General features: G+C 38.0%; 2 protein-coding genes across 2 annotated transcripts; one reads left to right on the top strand and one right to left on the bottom strand.

Annotated features, from left to right (window-relative positions):
• Positions 1-2,148: 2,148 nt before the first annotated feature.
• On the bottom strand, positions 2,149-3,644 carry LOC122056749 (BOI-related E3 ubiquitin-protein ligase 1-like). The gene is made up of 4 exons (XM_042618845.1): positions 3,483-3,644; positions 3,284-3,372; positions 2,866-3,194; positions 2,149-2,780 (listed from the first exon to the last, which is right to left on the bottom strand). The coding sequence occupies exons 1-4, from the start codon at positions 3,563-3,565 to the stop codon at positions 2,277-2,279; spliced, it is 1,005 nt and encodes a 334-aa protein (XP_042474779.1). The 5' UTR covers positions 3,566-3,644; the 3' UTR covers positions 2,149-2,276.
• LOC122056750 lies at positions 3,366-8,563 on the top strand. Its single transcript, XM_042618846.1, has 3 exons — positions 3,366-3,506; positions 3,638-3,770; positions 8,128-8,563. The coding sequence occupies exons 1-3, from the start codon at positions 3,463-3,465 to the stop codon at positions 8,413-8,415; spliced, it is 465 nt and encodes a 154-aa protein (XP_042474780.1). The 5' UTR covers positions 3,366-3,462; the 3' UTR covers positions 8,416-8,563.
• The last annotated feature ends 14,160 nt before the right edge of the window (positions 8,564-22,723 follow it).

Here is a 22,723-nt window from a genome sequence, read left to right as displayed (position 1 = left end):
TTATCTCATATAGTCCAGTATCACCGATCCCTTATTAGATATAGACAGATAAATTACGAAGAATTTTACCCAACAATAGGAACACATGCATTGTTGATTGTTTATCTGTTGTTGGTCAAATATGATGGCCATGGAGGGGTTGTTACTAGTGTCATGAGCTTAGAGGTTGAGTTAAATAGAGGAACCAAGAGGCCCGGCTAGACTGAAAGGAGCTTCGGGTGGCTAAACTGGATGAGGAGCTCCTTTTCTACCATAATTGTCATCAACTCTTTCTTCAACTCACCATGTAGTTGCTAATGAAAGCTCCTTTTCTACCATAATTGTCTCTCTAAATATGATTTTTCAAACCATTAGCTCCTACTTTTCGAAGACTTAGCTTGCCACCCCTCTTACTTAACAAAGCAATTATATCGCCATCTCACTAAATTACTAGCAAACAAAGAAGAAGGCTTCGAATACCCCACAATGAATGGGGACCTTGGAACTTCTTTCCTATTTCTTTGAATGTTTGGTGTGAAGTTGCCTCCAAATTTAGTTCACTCACCACAACAACAAAATTTTGTTGATTGTTTAGGTGAGCAATAGCCCCATAGATAATATTTTTGCTCGTTTGGCTAGCCGTTCATTGCCATTATTGTTGGGATGTCATTAGTTTTGACTTATTTAGCTAGAAAAAGATTTTTGCATAGCTAAAATCTAGGGCTATACTTTTGTCTTTTTGCATTTTTTTTTTTTTTGAATCAAATTGGTGTTTAATGAGGGGATCCAGACAAACTATTGGTTCCCAGAAATTAATCGAATGTCAAGTGTAAGGGGTCCATTGATCACGGTTAGCACCTTGATAAGTTGAACCCTAGCTAGGAATTGAATGTAGAGATGATTGTGATTTGTTTTCTTCTATGTCTTCGATATTAGTAGTTTTCATTAGCACTTGATTTTATTTGTTGTGTTTATTGTTGGTGCAATCTTTCTCGGATCAAGATTGACCAAATTGACTAAGCTCAAATAGATTTAAGTTTGAATTTTAATGTTTGACAATATGTGAGATATATTGGTGTAATCTTCCTCGAATCAAAGTTGACCAAATTGACTAAACTCGAATGGACTTGAACTTGAGTTTCAATATAAATTTGATAATATGTGAGATAAAAATCAAATAGGTCATGTAAGACCGAATATTTGATTAGAAAAGTCCTAACTAGAGGTTAGACAAAATAAAATCATAAACTCGAGGGTTAGAAAAATGAAAGTCCCCCGCTCTCAAGTATCCTAACATGTATGTTATTTAATGTGTTTATGGCAGATTCAAACTTAATGAGCACTCGTTAAAGTAAATAAGTTGGTAAAAAAAAATTTAGTGGGGATACCCACCTCATTATCATCCCTACACTCGATAGTACGACAATATGAAACTAGCATTTAGCATTGATATAAGAAAGTTTTAAAACTTAGCAAAGGATTGAATTGATTAGTCATCTAGGTCGAGTTTTCTTTGCATTGAATTGATTAAAAATTAAGAAGTGATCTTTTTCTTCAGTCTTAACTGATTCATTTGACCCAATTGGATAGACCAACTTACTTAACTTGACTAGTCTATTTAGCACGTCCAACCCAGGTGATTTATTTACTATTAGTCTATTTGATATGTTCGGTTTAATTGATTTGCTTGACTTACCAAGATCAATTAATCTATTTAGCAAAACCAATTTATTTAGTGGAATCATTCTAATGACGTAACCATCAAACTCACTTATCTAATGGGATAGAATAGAATAAAATAGAAAAATAATGATCATTATTGCAATAGAACAATGAATGTCTATCAATTGTTAATTTAAAATAAATATTTCATAAGAATAAATATTTAAAATGATTTTATTTAACTAAATATGAAAAATATTTACTCTACAGAAAAATAATCATCCTCATTAATCAAACAAGAACACCAACTAATGGGTCACTACCAATTAGTAAAATAGATTTTATTTTTGTTTATTTATTAAATTGAAACTCTATTATGATTTCTTATGGATCATCATGTTGACTTAATGGTATTAAGCTCAAGAGGTAAAATTTTATAATTTTGTAAAAAAAAAATATGGACTGGAGTATAATTCATCAAAATTTAAGCATGAAAAAGGTAAAATAACACAAATTTAAATGAGTTCGTTTTTTCTTTTATTTTAAAACTAATTACAAATTTTATATCTTTTTTATATATTTTTTTGAAAAAAATAAAATTTATCAACAGATCTGGACGGTTGGGATTGGAGGCATCAGGCGAGGAAGACGCGAACGCTGCGGGTTTTGTTGCACTGGCAGATCGGGCAGGCCCCGGCGGCGCCGTCGCAGGCGTCGCAGAGACTGAGGTGGCGGCAGGGGAGGAGCACCATCGTAGCAGGCTGCCCACGGCAGGAGCGGCATGTTCGCGCCTGGTCGACTCGGTTCGGGTCAACAATGGCTGACTCCGCATCCTCCGCCTGCGGCGTGTCTCCACTCCGCGCCTGGGACAGCGCCGCGGCCGCCGCCAAGGTCTGCTGGAGTTGCGCGTGGAGTGAAACCGCCGTCGCCTGGTCGGCCATCGCCTTGGCCTGCCACGCGATCGATTCGCTTCGGAGGCGGACGAGGCGGTTCTGGAGCTCGGCGGTCCGCTGCGCTGCCAGCTCCACCTCCGCCTCTTTCTCCCGGATCCGCTTCGCGACGGTTGCTCTTGCGGCGCGTAGTAAAGAACGGTAGTGCCTCCGATGCCTCTCGGCCAGCCCGATCTGCAATTGCTCGCCCTGGAAAAGGACAGGTATAAAATAGTTTTTCAAACCCTAATTGAACAAATCTATCAATCAGAGAAGGGATCGGGAGAGATGGTACCTGGACACGAAGTAATTCCTCGATTTCTTGCTTCTGTTGGTCGATTCGGCAACTTAGGAAGGAAGAGGAAGAGCAGAGAAGCGGGTTGGACATGTTCTGGTTTTGCTGTTGGTATTGTTCTTCCAAGGCGAGGCGGAGGCCGGTGGACACAACCGGAGGCGGGTGGCTCTGTAACTGTGCGAGACTCACGATCACCGGAGGCGAAAACGGGGTTGAACTGTGGTGTAGATGCAGGGATGAGAGATCAACGGAGCCGTTCTGCGGCCGCGGCAGCGGCACTGCTGGGTCGGCGATGCTCTCTGCACCTCTCTTCCTCGGATTTGTCGCTGCTGTCGAAGGAAACCATCGCACCGACATCAGCGAACCCAATCAACAACAAAACTTACCAGGAGCACCCAAAAGGAGCCGCTTTTCTCACCTTCTCCATCGACGAGCAACAACGCAGAAGGATCAGCAAATCCAGTAGCAGCTCGAGGCAAGTCCATCACCTTCCTATCTCGCTCGCCTCTGCGTCAATCCAGCAATCAGATTTCACCCGAAAAAACCAGCAAAATTCGACTATGAGAAAGAAACCGTTCAAGATTGGAACTGGAACGGATGGAGGATCGATTGATTACCCATTCAGGAATGGAAAGTTACAGGTGCGTCGGGAATGAACTGCCATTACTCGAAGCTTTGAATGCGAACTTTTTTGTAGCATCCACAGCACTTCTTCTTCTTCGTCGTCGTCGTCGTCTCCTCCACCTCTCTCGTCGTCTTCAATTCATTGCAGGAATAGCAGCAAAAACGGAGATAAATGCGATGGAAACGACCGAAACACTCCAAAGATGACTTCTTTTACTCCTCCTCAAGGAGCGGCGGAGAGAGAGAGAGAGAAAGAGGTAGATTATGATGGCGCTCAGCATGTAAGTTTCTTTCCTTTTCTTTCCTTTTGCTTTGAATAAATCGATCCACTTTCCTCATTAACAGTGTCTCATGTGATGCTGAGATTTCTTAAGCCAGTCATTGTGCTTGCCGTTGTTGTGGTTGCTGCATGGTTTCCATAGATGCTCTTCTTGTTTGCTGTCATATTTATTGGGTGCTGTTACTTCTCTTTCTTGGCCTTCGAGTGGAGTCCAAGCTTAAGACCTGACACCTTTCCTTTTTCTTGGAAACCCAATAAATGCTGGTTAAATACCAATTCTACACCTTTCAAAGTTGAGTTAAAAAATCAAAATGGTGTTTCTATAGCGTGACCCATTTTGATACAGTATTTATTATTCTTGGATTTTAGTGCAGATGAATAATTCAACATTTTCGTGTTGTTTCAATATAGTTTCATTGTGTCATCGTTTATCTCTCCAATTTTAACTCTACAGAGCATCCCAACCAACAAGGCATTATTTTCCAAGGTCTCCATATGCATGACATCAATTAGAGTATATTATATTATGCATACTTTTATTTTTTGGCGGTCAAATTTATTGAAGTTTAAAATTATAAGCGTTAATTGTTTCGATCTATATGCTTAATGCAATAGGCATCGATCATTCCATAACGTGATTAAGATGTTTTTAGGTTTAAAATAATGTTGGAGCTGATGATGGTACTTGCAATCTACCTTATTTTTTCCCCTTATATGATATAAAGTGTGAAACTGTGAATGTCTAATTGTGCTAGCTGATGTTCATAATGTAGATTAAATACTCCATAGATCGTGTCATCAATCTATAAACTATATAGTGGATTTGGACATGTTCCTGCATTGAATATTTGAATGAAAGTTTTATGAATGACATGGCATGACATGTTGCTAAGGGCATATTTGATTGTGTAGATAAGTTGAATGATGGATGGATGAGTTGTCGAATGGATTTGTATATCCATTCTTTTGTTTGTTCAGTTAGAATGATGAATCAATTAGGATAGACAAGTTGAAGAATAAATATTACCATTTATCCCTCATATTTGATCTACCTAAATTGGACAATTCGAAGAAAGAATGAAGGAGGATATTTTATGAATTATTTGTTTTATCCTTGAAATATTTTATAATATATTAGCACATGCCATACTCTATGCTTGCGTGCCTTCTTCGCCTTGAAAGACCAAACAAGAGTTGCTAGCTCTTGTCTCTTCTTTTGCCTTCGCATGCTCACATGCGTATATGTGCTCGTGTTGCTTGTGCTTGTGCTTGTGCTGATAGAATCGAGAATAATTTACATTTATTTGCTCAATCATCCTTGTATTCGCACTCATCTATCTTTCAACTTATTCATTATTTCAACCGAATAGATCCGAGGGTTGAGGGCCCCTCAAGGGTGCCTACCTAATGTGATCTAACTTTTATTTTTCTTGGAATTAAATGGAATCTCGATTCTGTCTAGAAAATTTAGGTTGCATTTGCTAAAGCTGCACCAAAACAATAAATTTGATTTGAGTCTAAAACTGTGGGGGAATAAACTGAAAAATGGAAATGAATAGTCTTTATTTTACTAGATTTGATATGTCTAATAAAAACACTTTTCTTTTTCTTTCAAAACATTGAGACTTCTACGAACGTTGCCTTTTAGATTTTAGTTGGTTCTTTAATGTTTTCAGAGTATCTCCTATAGCAACTAGGTCTTCGGCTCATATAAGATTATATGATGGCTATTATATAGTAGATTTTAGGTGTCATTAATATCTGTATACTCGAAAAAAATTGTCTTTGTGCAAGTGTATATATATCAGTATATATAAATTTTGATCCTTCAAACTTCTATTTCATGTCCACAAACTAACTCCATGTCTTGGGCTACAACATTTAATCATGGAACTAGTTCTTGTACAACAAGTCAAATGACTTGTAGTGTAAGAGATTCATGTAACTATCGAAGATATGAATTTCAACGATAAATTTTCATTTAACACATTAATAGTGTGCTGAATGAGGGGTTATTACTCAATCATTGGAATGATTAATGTCTTTTAATTTCAACTAAAATAATTTCCTTCGATATCTTGATATGAAGGAAAAATTAGTGGATATGCCAAGTGTTTCTCAAAGGATGTTAAGAAAAAATTTATATGAATGGGGCATACACAAAGTTCCTCTATGCAAGTGCCTTAAGATAGTTTTATCCGATATGCTTAGCTATGCAACAACAAACAAAGAAAGCAAGAAAAGACGGACGAGGAAGATGGATTCCACTTTGTCTCTCTTTATCACCATAAATTTTATAAATGGAACATGACTTGTCCTTTTATTTTTGCTCATGTTCACTCAATCAATGAGCAAAATGTCCATTTGCTTCTATTAAAATAAATGCCACATTTATCTCTGTTGGAATATTGTAACTTAACTAGAGGTATTATTATAATTATCTTGTATATTCTCCTTTATATAAGATAATAACTTCGTGGTGTCTAAGACACGAGTTTCTCTTCTTAACATGGTATCATAGCCAAAATCATAATTTTCTACGCCGTTGTTCCTCTCTTGCGCACGCACAGTGTCGTTCGCCAAAACCCTAATTTTCTTCCCTTTGTTCCAACGGAGCGTATCATCCGCGTCTTCTCTGGTGAGTCCCTTATCCCGCAGGTGGCCAACGTCGCTACCCAACTCACCGAGAAGTACAACCAGGGCATCTCTTACAACTAGGACAACACAGCATCATAGCTTCCTCACAATTTTCTGCTAGGGCACGGAACAACGCCTCCCTCACCTGCACCACTTCTTCTTCCTTTCTCCTCCGAGAATGGTTACGCCTTCTCCTCCGACGTTCTTCGTACGCAGATACGTCGTCGCTGTTCTGCAACCGCCGTCACCGAGGATCGACGACCCAACCCTCACGCCACCTTCCGCAGTTGCTCGCCCATGAGGTTGTTCCAACTGTCGAATTAGGAGTGCACCACTCACTTCTTCTGCCACATCGTGTTCACCAGAGACTCAGGTGCAACCACGACCCTCATCTTCTCTGACACTATTTTCTCCAGCAGTCAGGAGCCTTTCTTCACAGTTCTTTCCAAACTAATCAATGGCTACATCCGGCGTCCCAAAGTCAGATACCTCAATCTTTACTAATCACATCACTGCACCCCTCTCTTCTGAACAGTTGGATGCTAAAAATTATGTCTCTTGGGCATCTCACATCGAGCTTTGGCTTGTTGGACAAGGTTATGAGACGCATCTCACTCAAACTGAAGAAGATGTTCAAGTCACCTATCGTCCTCTATGGGAGAAGGTTAATACTCAGTTGTGTTGTATTATTCAAGCCACCATCTATCCATCTCTTAGGAATGTCTTTCGTACTCACAAAACCTGCAAAGTTATTTGGACACATACTCAACAACTCTTTACAAACACCTCTCGGCGACTCTATCAAGTTTGTGAAGACCTCATAACCATCTTCAGTGCCCATCAGATTAAGGATTCAATGTCAACTTACCTGGGTTCGGTCTCTAGCCTTCTTTGTGACTTCAATGAACTGCTACCACCTGCGGCCAGTCCTATTGAAGAGCTTGAAAATTAGAAGAAATTTTTTATGCCCCTGGCTTTATATGGTCTGCCCACAAATTATTCTCATGTTCGTGATCAGATCCTGGGCAGCCCCCCCATAGAAGCTACCATGGACAATACCTTGGTGACTCTCCTCCGTGTCTCGGCCAAGATCTTGACGATGCCTCCTTCCATTCCTATTGACTCGTCAACTTTGGTCTTTCGACACAACACCAAACCTCCGCCTCTCAAGGGTGGCAAAGGTCATCCTTGGTGTGATCATTGCCACCGCTCGGGCCACACAATTGATAAGTGCTGGAGTCTGCATGGTCAACCTCCTCGCGCTGCTCAGATCGTTCAAAGTTCTGTTGCTTCTTCAGCTTCCACTTCACTTAACACTAGATCTGACTCCACCACCTTCCTATAATGACTTTCTGAAATGGTTTGAGGATCGTCAGGCTTCTGATTCTACTGCTACTGTTGCACACACTGGTAATTCCTTTGCTGACATATCTCGCTCTTCAGGTCCTTGTGTTCTTGATTCTGGGGATATCGATCATATCACTGGTAATAAATCCCTATTTTCTTCTCTTACTACTTCTGGTTATTTACCAATTGTCACCACGACCAATGGTTCTCAAACTCAGTCCAAGGGTATTGATATTGTTCATCCTTCTCTGTCTCTTTCTATTCATAATGTTCTTTATATTCCCGGAGCTCCCTTTAATTTATTGTCAATAAGTCAGCTTACTCAGTCTCTTGATTGTGTCATATCTTTAACTAAAATGTCTGTTTCCTTACAGGACCGGAGTACGAGGAGGATGATTGACTTCGGATGTGAGTCTCATGGCCTTTATCAGCTTCAACAATCCTCTCTTGTTGGTTCAGTGGCGGCATCTCCACTTCTTATTCATGCTCAGTTGGGACATCCAAGTCGTGATAAGTTGAAACAATTACATCCTAGTCTTTCTCACTTAGAGTCTTTGTCTTGTGAGTCATGTCAGTTAAGTAAACATGTTCATAGTTCTTTTTCTACTCGCACTGTGAGTCGGGCTACAACCCCTTTTGTTTTGATTCATTCTGATGTTTAGGGTTCGAGTCATGTTTCTTCTACATTGGGATCACGATATTTTGTTACTTTTATAGATGATTTTTTTCCGTTGTACATGGTTATATCTGATGATGGAACGTTCAAGATATCTTCTTCCAAACAATCTTTCTGCATCCAGCTGCTAATGAGACAGTCCGACAAAGCTACAACTCGACGCCGACGACCTGGAGCCTCAGATTTAGTATTGTAGTTGTCGGTATAAAATTTATTTACAGCTTTTTCTGTACTTAAATTGTAATAACTTTACAAAATATAGTTGTTATCCACCGAAAGCGATCAACGATCGCGGGCCTTGGAGTAGGAGTCGCCACAGGCTCCAAACCAAGTAACCAACTTGTGTTAGCGTGTGTTTGTGTTTAATTTCCGCTGCATTTTACTCGATACGTTTTAATCGAACGAAATAGCCACGAGCGCTATTCACCCCCCTTCTAGCGCTTCTCGATCCAACAGACACGCCGTCGCTGTTCTGCAGCCGCCGTCACCGAGGATCGCCGACACCAACCCTCACACCACCTTCTGCAGTTGCTCGCCCATGAGGTTGTTCCAACTGTCGAATCAGGAGTACACCACTCACTTCTCCTGCCACATCGTGTTCACCGGAGACTCGGGTGTAACCACGACCCTCGTCTTCTCTGACACTGTTTTCTCCAGCAGTCAGGAACCTTTCTTCACAGTTCTTTCCAAACTAATCGATGACTACATCCGGCGTCCCAAAGCCAGATACCTCAATCTTTACTAACCACGTCACTACACCTCTCTCTTCTGAGCAGTTGGATGGTAAAAATTATGTCTCTTGGACATCTCACATCGAGCTTTGGCTTATTGGACAAGGTTATGAGACACATCTCACTCAAACTGAAGAAGATGTTCAAGTCGCCTATCGTCCTCTATGGAAGAAGGTTAACACTCAGCTGTGTTGTATTATCCGAGCTACCATCTATCTATCTCTTAGGAATGTCTTTTGTACTCACAAAACCTGCAAAGCTGTTTGGACACAGACTCAACAACTCTTTACAAATACCTCTTGGCGACTCTATCAAGTTTGTGAAGATCTCATAACCATCTTCAGTACCAATCAGATTAAGGATTCAATGTCAACTTACCTAGGTTCGGTCTCTAGCCTTCTTTGTGACTTCAATGAACTGCTACCACCTGCGGCTAGTCCTGTTGAAGAGCTTGAAAATCGGAAGAAATTTTTTATGTCCCTGCCTTTATATGGCCTGCCCACAGATTATTCTCGTGTTCGTGATCAGATCCTGGGTAGCCCCACAGAAGCTACCATGGACAATACCTAGGTGACTCTCCTCTATGTCCTAGCCAAGATCTTGACGATGCCTCCTTCCATTCCTGTTGACTTGTCAACTTTGGTCTTTCGACACAACACCAGACCTCCGCCTCGCAAGGGTGGCAAAGATCGTCCTTGGTGTGATCATTGCCACCGCCCGGGCCACACAATTGATAAGTGTTGGGGTATGCATGGTCGACCTCCTCGCGTTGCTCAAATCTTTCAAAGTTTTGTTGCTTCTTCAGCTTCCACTTCACTTAACACCAGATCCGACTCCACCACCTTCCTGTAATGACTTTCTAAAATGGTTTGAGGATTGTCAGGCTTCTGATTCTACTGCTACTGTTGTACACGCTGATAATTCCTTTGCTGGCATATCTCGCTCTTCAGGTCCTTGTGTTCTTGATTCTGGGGCCACCGATCATATCACTGGTAATAAATCCTTATTTTCTTCTCTCACTACTTCTGGTTATTTACCAATTGTCACCACGGCCAATGGTTCCCAAACTCAGTCCAAGGGTATTGATATTGTTCATCCTTTTCCGTCTCTTTCCATTCATAATGTTCTTTATGTTTCCGGAGCTCCCTTTAATTTATTGTCAATAAGTCAACTTACTCGATCTCTTGATTGTGTCATTTCTTTTACTAAAATGTCTGTTTCCTTACAGGACCGGAGTACGAGGAGGATGATTGGCTTCGGATGTGAGTCTCATGGCCTTTATCAGCTTCAACAATCCTCTCTTGTTGGTTCAGTGACGGCATCTCCACTTCTTATTCATGCTCAGTTGGGACATCCAGGTCTTGATAAGTTGAAACAATTACATCCTAGTCTTTCTCACTTAGAGTCTTTGTCTTGTGAGCCATGTAGTTAAGTAAGCATGTTCGTAGTTCTTTTTCTACTCGCACTGTGAGCCGAGCTACGACCCCTTTTGCTTTGATTCATTCTGATGTTTACGGTTCGAGTCGTGTTTCTTCTACATTGGGATCACGATATTTTGTTACTTTTAGGGACGATTTTTCCCGTTGTACATCGTTATATCTAATGAAGGAACGTTCATAATTATTTTCTATTTTTTAATCTTTTTTTCATGAAATCAAAACTCTGTTTGGTATTTCTCTTTGAACTTTGCAAAGTGATAATGCACGTGGGTATCTTTCTACTCAGTTTCGTTCATTCTTGGCATCTCATGGTGTGCTACATTGCACGTCTTGCCCTCATACCCCTCAATAGAATAGGGTTGTAAAACGTAAGAATTGTCATATCCTTGAAACCATTCGAACCCTTCTTCTCCATTCTCATGTTCCTCATTAGTTTTGGGGTGATGTCGTACTTACTGCATGTTATCTCATCAATCGCGTGCCTTCCTCCACTCTCCAAGGTAAAATACTTCATCATATCCTTTACCCTCATCATCCTCTTCATCCTTTACCACCTCGGGTCTTTGGTTCTATATGTTTTGCTCATGATCTTTATCCTGCATTGATAAACTCTTTCCCCGGTCTCATAAGTGTGTTTTCCTTGGGTACCCACGGTCTCAGAAAGGGTACAAGTGTTATTCCCCTACTCTTCGTCGATACTTCATATCTGCTCGATACTTCATATCTGTTGATGTTACATTCTTTGATTCGATTTCAATTTTTGGGTCTCCCGCTTCCTAGTCCGAGGTTTTTCCCTCTCCACCTGCACTAGTGACTATCTTTTGTCCTTCGGTGGTGCCTCTATCATCCCCAGCCTCGTCTCCTCCTTTGCAGGTTTATCAGCGTCATCCTCGTCTTGCTTTGCCATCGCCCAACACCGACACTGTCGTGGACACATCTTTGGAGCCAAGTCCTTCGTCGTTTCCTCCGGTCCCATCTCCTGACTCTGATATTCCCATTGTAAGTCGAAAGGGTATGCGTTCCACTTGTAATCCTTCTCCTCACTATGTTTTATTGAGTAATCATCATCTTTCTCCTTCCTATTATTCTTGTCTTTCTTCCTTGTCATCTGTTTCTCTTCCAAAGACTGCAGGTGATGTCTTTGTTGGAATGTATACTAAAAGTCTAACTTTTGTAAACATTTATTTTGAAATAAAGAATCACATTGGTTAAAAATATCTACATTTATATTAAGTGTAGTTGTTCAATTAATTTATATCGTAGATAACATGGTGTATGGTGTCACGCACAGAAGATCATGTTATCAGTTCTTTATAAATTATAAACAGTTGCTCATGACTAAGATGGAAAGGAACAAACCGTCGGTAAAGTCGTAGTGTGATTAGGGATTAGTTTATCTTGACTAATAAATTACACTAGTACACTCTAAGTGTATTGAGTAGGACCATTTTAGGTAAGTTCTTTTTATACTGACTTGATAAAAGAACTAGACCTTAGTTATTATGGAAGTGTGTGCTCTTAATCCTAATATAATAACAAATACATATATTTAGTATTTATTTCTTTGACTTATCAATGGATGAGATTTAGCTCGATAAATCAATAAGCCCGATAAGTTGGAAAATGATATTACTTATAGTGTGTGTTGTTGATTATAGAAGGAAATTGTGTCCTAGTAATCTAGGTTGAGAATGACCCCAAGAGGAGCTCATAAGGATTGTCATGTTAAACCTTGCAGGTGGACTTAGTCCGACATGACGATAAGGTTGAGTGGTACTATTCTTGGACTAAGATATTAATTAAGTGAGTTGTCAGTAACTCATTTAATTAGTGGGCATTCGACATCTTAAACACAGGGAGACTAATACACTCATAATAAGAAGGAGCCCAAAATGTAATTTGAGATTGGTGCGGTAATTCAATAATAATTCTTTAGTGGTATGAATTATTATTGATGAAATTAAGTTGTGTGTTCGGGGTGAACACGGGAAGCTTATTTTCATCGAGAGACCAAAACCAATTCCTCCTCTCGGTCCCTATCGTAGCCTCTTATATGTAGAGAATTATACCAACATATACCCACCTTCTTACCCACTCTTTGGTGGTCGGCCAAGCTAGCTTGGAACCCCCAAGGATTGAGCCAAGATTAGTGGTCATCCCTAGCTTGTAGTCCAAGCTAGGTGTGTCTGACCACATATAATATAAAAGGGATTTTATTTAAATTTTTTCTTATGTGGATAACATGGTTTTAAAAGAGATTTTAAAATTTAAAATCTTTCCTTTTATAGCTTTCTACAAAAGATTTAAAATCTTTCCTTATTTGTAGATTGAAAGGTGGATTTTAATTTTAAGAAAACTTTCCTTTTTTGTAACCATGTTCATGATTTAAAAGAGAGTTTAAAAATTAAATATTTCCTTTTATAAGTTTCTACAAAAGATTAAGAAAAGAATAAATATCTTTCCTTATTTATAAATTGAAAAGAGATTTTAATTTTAGAGATAACTTTCCTTTTTGAAAATCATCCACATGTTTTTAAAAAAAAATTAATTTATAAATTTTTTTTATAATCCACCTTGAAGGGAAAAATTATTAGAGAAATTTTTATTAAAAATTTCTGGAAACAAATTAGGAAGTTTTAATTCTTGTGAATAAAAACTATTCTTGATGGAGAATTCTTTGTGACCGACCACTTTAATAAGAGAAAAGAAAATTGATTTTATCACTTAATTATTTCTTTTTCATGGCAAAGAAAATAAGAAAGTTTTATTAAACTTTCCTTATTTGCCAAGACCAAGGATTATAAAAGAGAGGGTAGAGGTGCCTTCAAAGGAAGGACTCTATTATATTTTTCTTCCTCTCTTTTCCTCCTTGGTGGTGGCCGACCCTATTGTTTTTTCCTTCTTCCTTTTCTTTCTTCTTCATTGGCCGGACCTTATAATCTCATGGAGCTTGAAGGTGGCCGGATTCTAGCTTGGAGAAGAAGGAGAGAAAGGAAGCATCCCTTGGAGCTTGGTGGTGGTGGCCGAACCACATCTATTCTTGGAGTACTTGTGGTGGCCGAATCTTACAAAGAGAAGAAGGAGCTTTGGTGGTTTTCATCTCGGTAGATCGTTGCCCACACAACGTCTGGGATAAGAAGAGGAATATGGTAGAAGATCAAGAGGTTATTTGCTTACAAAGAAAGGTATAACTAGTAATTATTTTTCGCATCATACTAGTTTTCTTTGTATAGTTATTTTTGGAAATACCAAACACAAGAGACATATGATTCTAGAGTTTTTCGAATTTGTTTCGAATTTTTGTTTCTTTTGTTTTATTTTTCGAATTTGTGATTCGATTGTTCTTTTTGGTTAAACCTAGAGTTATATAAGGAAATTAAATATTAGCTTTCTTTAAAAGACTTTGTCTAGGCGGTGGTGGATGCTCTCATACCCAAGAAGGCCATGTGCCTCGCCATGCAGTCTTGGAAGCTAATTTTAGAAATTGATATTTAATTTAATTTATAACATAGGTTGATTTGAATCAATAGCGTTAAGTTTCGCTTGCGATCCAAGTCTAAACCATTAAGAACAGATAAGTTAAATTTGGAATCAATAATGTTAAGTTCCGTTTGTGATTCCTAATTTAACTTCTAAATAACACAATTGGTTGTTTAGGAAAAGGTTCGACACTTGTATAAATTTTTTGTACAGTGGAACCGGTACGATCCTCCTAGGACCAACCAACAATTGGTATCAGAGCTAGGGTTTGCCTCTGTGTGTTTGGTTTTCAAATAGATTATGCACATATCATACATAATTTAGGCAGGATAATAGTAGGATGTGCTAACTTTGTGGTTGCAGGCTCCAACTATTATGACATATAGATATTGTGTGTGATTGGACCCTTAGACATGTTAAGGGCATTTTATTGTGTGTGCATGATTGTAATATTAAATACATCAGGAACTGTATTAGTTATTAGGATTTTACATTTTTGTTTTGATCTAGATTACATGTACATTTCTTTGTGGAATATAGGATCGATATATGTAAAATTCTATCTTTGTCATGGATCGTATCCTTGCGAAGTGTGGTGCTATTGGAGGACCAGAGGTGCAGCAGAAAAGGAAGCTCGATGGACCCGACGGCATGGGCCCGATGGTGGTGGCTAAAGATGGCAGCAGCCAGGGTTGGAACACATGAAGAACAATGATGGAAGAAGCCATAATAGTTGGAAAATTAATTTCCATATTTATTGCTTTTATTTACTGTGATATGCATATGATGTATGCTAGCATAGGTTAAAATTCCTCACTTTAAAAAACTAAGTGGAAGAGAGATTTTTAAATAAATTTCACGGTCTCCATTACTGGTTTGTAAGTGATGCAACAAGCTTGCGTGTTGGCTCTGAGTACTTCCCTCCACAACGGATGAGTTTGTTGCGGATCACTAGATCAAACTTCCTTTATGGATGGTTATAGGAAATTATTTAGAAGCGTGTGATCTTCTCCAACAGAAGGGGCATAATCCTATTTAATGGACTAAGTATCAAGTAATGGTATACACTTAGACGCATTCAATAGTATCCTCCCCAACGGAATCACTGCTATTGTTTTGCGGGACAAAAGGAATACCAACTATTAATTTGTCATAAAGCTAGGTGAAACCCTCCTCTTACAAATGTTTGAATTTGTATACGTCCACACTAACGTGGCATGCAAAATTCACGGTGTTTGAGGTAATTTTGTCATAAAGTTAGGTTGACAAAATACATTGGGTAAAACCTCCTCTTACAAACAAATGAATTTATATACGTCCACACTAACGTGACATACAAAATTCATGGCGTTTGAGGTAATTTAAGGATGACAAGATAATTAATGGGTGAGACCCTCCTCTTACAAATGTTTGATTTTGTATACGTCCACACTAACGTGGCATACAAAATTCAGGGTGTTAGAGGTGTTGGTGAATTTAAATGATATTATTTTGAGGAATCAATATTATTTTAAATTCAAAAGTTTTGACCAAATATTTGATCAAAGGTAGACCAACTATTAATTTTATTTGTCATAAAGTTAGGTTGACAAGATAATAAAATTAATGGATAAATCACAAGGATTTTGAGGTGTTGGTCTTGACCAAATATTTTTGTGATTCTTAGGATTTCAAATGTTAGTCAATCCCCTACTGGTTATACTATAGAAAAGACTTAGTAGTCTCAATTATAATGATTGGAAATAGGACTTGGACATTAAGGTGGATTGTCTTCTTAGAACTAAGAACAATTCAGATGTATTTTATTCATTAGTTGTTACATGTTTAGTGGAGTTATCTACCAGTACCTGGTGTGTAGATACGGGAACCACTGATCATGTCTGTAATTTATTGCAGGGGTTCCAGGAAACCCGACAATTATATGAAAGAAAAATCACTGTCTACATGGGCATTACTGCAAAAGTAGCAGCTGTTGCAGTGGGAGATGTTTATCTTTCGATAGGAATAAAACATGGATTTTTTTTTGAGAAATTATCTTTACGTACAAAGTTTAGAAAGAACTAGTTTCCAGTTTCTAAACTATTTAAAGAACTTGATATTCTGTCTCTTTTAAATAACAAAGTTGTTATCAAGAAAAAGAGGAAAGTTATCTATTCTGGTACGTTGGTTGACAATTTAAAAATCCAATAACTCCCATAATGCAACAAATGAAAATTAATAACATGTCTTCTAACTTTAATAAGAGAAAGAAACCTTCAGAAATGAGCTAATTTTATCTTTGGCATCTAAAGCTAGGTTATATTAACTTGAGTAGGATTCAAAGGATAATAATCAATGAACTCTTGGGTTCATTGGTAGTGGAAATCTTTCCAACCTGCGAGTCTTACTTGGAAGGAAAAATAACCAAGAAGTTTTTAAGTCTAAGGGGTATGGAGCCAAAGATATATTGAAGTTGGTTCATTCTGATTTGTGTGGACCTTTGACTATCCAGACAAGAGGTTGTCTTGAATATTTCGTCTCTTTTATAGACGACTATTCGAGATGTGAGTACATTTACTTGATGTACCACAAGTCTAAGTACTTTGATAAGTTCAAAGAGTATAAGGCTGACGTGGAGAAACATCAAGGTAAAAATATCAAGACACTACGGTGAGATTATAGTGGCGAGAACTTCTTGGGAAAGTTTAGGAGTCACTTATCAGAAGACGGGATTCAATCCCGACTAACTGCACCTGGTACACCCCAACAGAATAGTGTAGTAAAAAGGTATAGGACTCTTATGGAAATGATTAGATCGTTGAGTTATTCAGAAAATTACCAAATTCGTTTTAAAGATATATTCTGGAAACGGAAGTGAACATAGTACCTCCTAAGTCAGAACTCTCTGCTCACATAGAATTGCATAATAGGCGTAAGTCTAAATTAAAGCATATTCGGATTCAGGGTAGTCCAACACATGTGCTGAAGGGAGACTCTGATAAGATGGACAGGTGTTCACTTGTTTGAGGGTTATCCTAGAGAAGCGAAAGGAGGTTTTTAGTCCTAAAAAAATCAGAAGGTCATGGTTAGCACCAATGTCCGATTTTTCAGAAGAGAACTATGTAATGAACTACATGTCCATAAGTAAATTTGTTCTTAAGGAAATAATAAAGGACACGTCTAAACTAGTACCAATAGTACAAGATGAGATATCACAAGAAACTACAACACGTATCACAAATGATACACAATTACACAAAGTGCCTCGTCGTAGTGGGAGGGTTGTTAGGCAACCTAAAATATTCATGTTTTGGAAGAGTCTTTAGACTTGATCCCTGGTGAACATGAACCTTATTCCGGACATATGACGAAGCGCTCCAAGATAAAGATGCAGCATCTTTATGCAATGAATATAGAATTAGAATATATGTATTCTAATAAAGTCTGGGGACTTATAGAATAGTGTAAAAGCCATTAGGTCCACAATAAAAAAAGAAGGACAGACGGGAAGATTGAAACTTTCAAAGCAAGGCTTGTTGAAAAGGGAAACTTTTTATTAGTAGTCATGCTTAAGTCTATCCAGATTTTTTTTATCTATTGTTGCTCATATGGATTATGAGATTTGACAAGTAGATGTCAAGATAGCTTTCCTTAAAGGAAGTCTTGAAGAAAGCATCTATATGAAGCAACCAGAGGGGTTCATTACAAAGGGCAAAGAGCATCATGTATGTAAGCTCAATCGGTCTATGGACTGAAGTAAAGCTTCAAGGTCTTGGAAACATCCGGTTTAATAAAGTAATCTAGACCTATCGATTTATTCAGTGACCGGAGGAATTTTGTGTATACAAAAAGTGTGATGGAAACATGGTGATATTTCTTGTACTATACGTAGATGATATTTTTGGTAGTTGTAAACAATATCAAAGTGTTGTCGGAAGTAAGGGTATGGTTGTCCAAAAAATTCAAAATGAAGGACTTGGGAGAGTGCGTACGTATTCTAAGGATCAAGGGATCACAAGAAAAGAATGTTGTGCTTATCCCGAGCCTCATACAATCCTAGCTCGTTTAAGCATGCAAGACTCCAAGGAAGGTTTTCTACCTTTTAGACATGGACTAAACTTTATCTAAAGAGATGTCTCCGAAAACATCAAAGGAGATAGAAGACATAAAGACAGTTCTTTATGCTTCGGCTATCGAAAGCCTAATGTATGCTATGCACGAGATAGAATATCTGTTTTGCCGTAGGCATGGTTAGCAGATATCAAAGTAATCTAAGACTGAGACGCTGGACTGTCGTAAAGCATATATTAAAGTACCTTAGAGGGACTAGAAATTATATGCTAGTTTACAAATTATAAGGCAGATAAATTGATCCCTGTGGGTTATACGGATTTTGACTTCCAATCAGATAGGGACAATAGTAAGTTGACCTTGGGGTTTTGTATTTACTTTAAGAGGAGAAGTCATAACTATGGAGGAGTGTTAAGCATAGGTGTTTTTCGGAATCCACCATAGAAGCTGAGAATATGATAGCCTCTGAGGCAGCCATAGAAGCTGGATGGCTCAGAAACTTCATAATGGGCTTAGATATGATTTCTGGTTTGCCCAAAAATTATTACAATTTATTGTAATAATAGTGGTGCAGTAGCAAACTTGAAGAAACCATAAGTCCATAAGGCAAGTAAACACAATAGAACGCAAGTACTACCCAATACGAGAAATCGTTTAACGAGGAGAAGTTGTTGCCGCCTAGATTGCATCAAGTGATAACCTGGAAGATCCTTTCACTAAGGCCCTTAAGGCAAGAGCTTTTGATGGGCATGTTGAAGGTTTGGGAATCAGATGTATGACAGCTTAGTCTTTTAGTATAAGTGGGAGATTGTTGGAATGTATACTAAAAGTCTAGATTTTGTAAACATTTATTTTGAAATAAAAAATCACATTGGTTAAAAATATCTACATTTATGTTAAGTGTAGTTGTTCAATTAATTTATATCGTAGATAACATGGTGTATGGTGTCACGCACAGAAGATCATGTTATCAGTTCTTTATAAATTATAAACAGTTGCTCACGACTAAGGTGGAAAGGAACAAATCGTCGGTAAAGTCGTAGTGTGATTAGGGATTAGTTTATCTTGACTAATAAATTACACTAGTACACTCTAAGTGTATTGAGTAGGACTATTTTAGGTAAATTCTTTTTGTACTGACTTGATAAAAGAACTAGACCTTAGTTATTATGAAAGTTGTGCTCTTAATCCTAATATAATAACAAACACATATATTTAATATTTATTTCTTTGACTTATCAATGGGTGAAATTTAGCTCGATAAATCAGTAAGTCCGATAAGTTGAGAAATGATATTACTTATAGTGTGTGTTGTTGATTATAGAATGAAACTGTGTCCTAGTAATCTAGGTTGAGAATGACCCCAAGAGGAGCTCATAAGGATTGTCATATTAAACCCTGTAGGTGGACTTAGTCCGACATGACGATGAGGTTGAGTGGTACTATTCTTGGACTAAGATATTAATTAAGTGAGTTGTCAATAACTCATTTAATTAGTGGGCATTCGACATCTTAAACACAGGGAGACTAACACACTCATAATAAGAAGGAGCCCAAAATATAATTTGGGATTGGTGCGGTAGTTCGATAATAATTCTTTAGTGGTATGAATTATTATTGATGAAATTAAGTTGTGTGTTCGGGGCGAACACGGGAAGCTTATTTTCATCGGGAGACCAAAACCAATTTCTCCTCTCGGTCCCTATCGTAGCCTCTTGTATGTAGAGAATTATATCCACCTTCTTACCCACTCTTTGGTGGCCGGCCAAGCTAGCTTGGAACCCAAGCTAGGGCCAACCAAGACCCAAGGATTGAGCCAAGATTAGTGGTCGGCCCTAGTTTGGAGTCCAAGCTAGGCGTGGCCGGCCACATATAATATAAAAGGGATTTTATTTAAATTTTTTCTTATGTGGATAACATGGTTTTAAAAGAGAGTTTAAAATTTAAAATCTTTCCTTTTATAGCTTTCTACAAAAGATTAAGAAAAGATTTGAAATCTTTCCTTATTTGTAGATTGAAAGGTGGATTTTAATTTTAAGAAAACTTTCCTTTTTGTAACCATGTTCATGATTTAAAAGAGAGTTTAAAAATTAAATATTTCCTTTTATAAGTTTCTACAAAAGATTAAAAAAAGAATAAATATCTTTCCTTATTTATAAATTGAAAAGAGATTTTAATTTTAGAGATAACTTTCCTTTTTGAAAATCATCCACATGTTTAAAAAAAAAAATTTAATTTATAATTTTTTTTTATAATCCACCTTGAAGGGAAAAATTATTAGAGAAATTTTTATTAAAAATTTTAGGAAACAAATTAGGAAGTTTTAATTCTTGTGAATAAAAACTTTCCTTGATGGAGAATTCTTTGTGGCCGACCACTTTAATAAGAGAAAAAAAATTGATTTTATCAATTAATTATTTCTTTTTCATGGCAAAGAAAATAAGAAAGTTTTATTAAACTTTCCTTATTTGCCAAGACCAAGGATTATAAAAGAGAGGGTAGAGGTGCCTTCAAAGGAAGGACTCTATTCTATTTTTCTTCCACTCCTGTCCTCCTTGGTGGTGGCTGGCCCTATTGTTTTTTCCTTCCTCCTTTTCTTTCTTCTTCATTGGCCGAACCTTATAATCTCATGGAACTTGAAGGTGGCCGGATTCTAGCTTGGAGAAGAAGGAGAGAAAGGAAGCATCCCTTGGAGCTTGGTGGTGGTGGCCGAACCACATCTATTCTTGGAGTACTTGTGGTGGCCAAATCTTGCAAGGAGAAGAAGGAGCTTTAGTGATTCTCATCTCGGTAGATCGTTGCCCATACAACGTCCTAGATAAGAAGAGGAATACGGTAGAAGATCAAGAGGTTATTTGCTTACAAAGAAAGGTATAACTAGTAATTATTTTTCGCATCATACTAGTTTTCTTTGTATAGTTATTTTTGGAAATACCAAACACAAGAGGCATATGATTCTAGAGTTTTCGAATTTGTGTTTCTTTTGTTTTATTTTTCAAATTTGTGATTCGATTGTTCTTTTTGGTTAAACCTAGAGTTATATAAGGAAATTAAATATTAGCTTTCCTTAAAAGGCTTTGTCTAGGCGGTGGTGGATGCTCCCATACCCAAGAAGGCCATGTGCCTCGCCATGCAGTCCTGGAAGCCAATTTTGAAAATTGATATTTAATTGAATTTATAACATAAGTTGATTTGGATCAATAGTGTTAAGTTCCGCTTGCGATCCAAGTCTAAACCATTAAGAACAGATAAGTTAAATTTGGAATCAATAATGTTAAGTTCCGTTTGCGATTCTTAATTTAACTTCTAAAGAATACAATAGGTTGTTTAGGAAAAGATTCAACACTTGTACAAAATTTTTGTACAGTGGAACTGGTACGATCCTCCTAGGACCAACCAACAGTCTTTGTCCATCCAGGATGGAAACAGACTATGTTTGATGAAATTTGTGTTTTACAGAGTAGTGGGACTTGGGACCTCGTTCCTCTACCACCTGGGAAGTCAATTGTTGGTTGTCGATGGGTGTATATGGTGAAGGTTGGTCCAGACGATATGGTTGATGGACTTAAGGCTCGTCTCGTCGCTAAAAGCTATACTCAGATCTTCGGATTGGATTATGGGGATACTTTTTCTCTTGTTGCCAAGATATTTTTTGTACGTATATTCCTGCCAATTGCTGCGATTCGTCATTGGCCTCTTTATCAGTTGGGCATTAAAAATGCATTCTTACATGGTGATCTGCTCGAGGAAGTCTACATGGAGCAACCTCTGTGTTTTGTTGCTCAGGGGGAGTCTTCTGGTGCGGAAATCTTTATATGGTCTCAAGCAATCACCCAGAGTATGGTTTGGTAGATTTAGTACTGTAATTCAACAGTTTGGCATGACTCGGAGCGAAGCTGACCATTCTGCCTTTTATCGCCACTCATCTACTGGTTGCATCTACGTAGTGGTTTATGTTGATAATATCGTCATCACAGGTAGTGATCATCTTGAGATTTCACAAGTAAAACAACATCTTTTCAAACATTTCCAGACAAAGGATCTCGACAAACTCAAATACTTCTTGGGGATAGAAGTAGCATAGTCTAAACAGGGGATCGTCATATCTCAAAGGAAGTATGCAATGGATGTTTTGAAAGAAACAGGAATGTTAAATTCAAAGACAGCCGACAATCCTATGAATCCTATTGTCAAGCTCATGCCAAATCAAGGGGAGCCTCTTCCAGATCCTGAACGGTATAGGAGATCAGTAGGAAAACTAAGCTACCTTACTGTTACTCGTCCAGTCATTTGCGGTAAGTGTAGTAAGTCAGTTTCTCAACTCTCCATGCAAAGAACATTGGGATGTTGTGACTCGCATTATTCGATATATCAGAGACGCACTAGGAAAGGATATTTTGTATGCAGATAAAGGACATATTTGATCGTAGAATACTCTAATGCAAATTGGGCAGGATCTCCCACTGATAGAAGGTTCACTTCTGAGTTTTGTATATTTGTCAGAGGTAACCTTATTTCTTGGAAAAGCAAAAAGTAGAATATTGTAACAAGATCCAGTGCAGAGGTAGAGTATTGAGCTATGACCATAACTAGT

Source organism: Zingiber officinale, chromosome 3B (assembly GCF_018446385.1).
Source record: "Zingiber officinale cultivar Zhangliang chromosome 3B, Zo_v1.1, whole genome shotgun sequence".
NCBI classification, from domain to species: Eukaryota; Viridiplantae; Streptophyta; class Magnoliopsida; order Zingiberales; family Zingiberaceae; genus Zingiber; species Zingiber officinale.
The sequence above is the reverse complement of the archived record's forward strand: the minus strand, read 5'-3'. Positions and strand labels throughout refer to the sequence as shown.

Excerpts from the sequence above, each read along its gene's own strand:
- LOC122056750 (XM_042618846.1), top strand. The coding sequence starts at position 3,463 with ATGGAGGATCGATTGATTACCCATTCAGGAATGGAAAGTTACAG. Across the intron at positions 3,507-3,637 it reads TCAGGAATGGAAAGTTACAG|GAATAGCAGCAAAAACGGAG; the intron begins GTGCGTCGGGAA and ends AATTCATTGCAG. Across the intron at positions 3,771-8,127 it reads ATTATGATGGCGCTCAGCAT|GACCGGAGTACGAGGAGGAT; the intron begins GTAAGTTTCTTT and ends GTTTCCTTACAG.
- LOC122056749 (XM_042618845.1), bottom strand. The coding sequence starts at position 3,565 with ATGCTACAAAAAAGTTCGCATTCAAAGCTTCGAGTAATGGCAGTTCAT. Across the intron at positions 3,195-3,283 it reads GTTGCTCGTCGATGGAGAAG|CAGCGACAAATCCGAGGAAG; the intron begins GTGAGAAAAGCG and ends TTCCTTCGACAG. Across the intron at positions 2,781-2,865 it reads AGGAATTACTTCGTGTCCAG|GGCGAGCAATTGCAGATCGG; the intron begins GTACCATCTCTC and ends GTCCTTTTCCAG.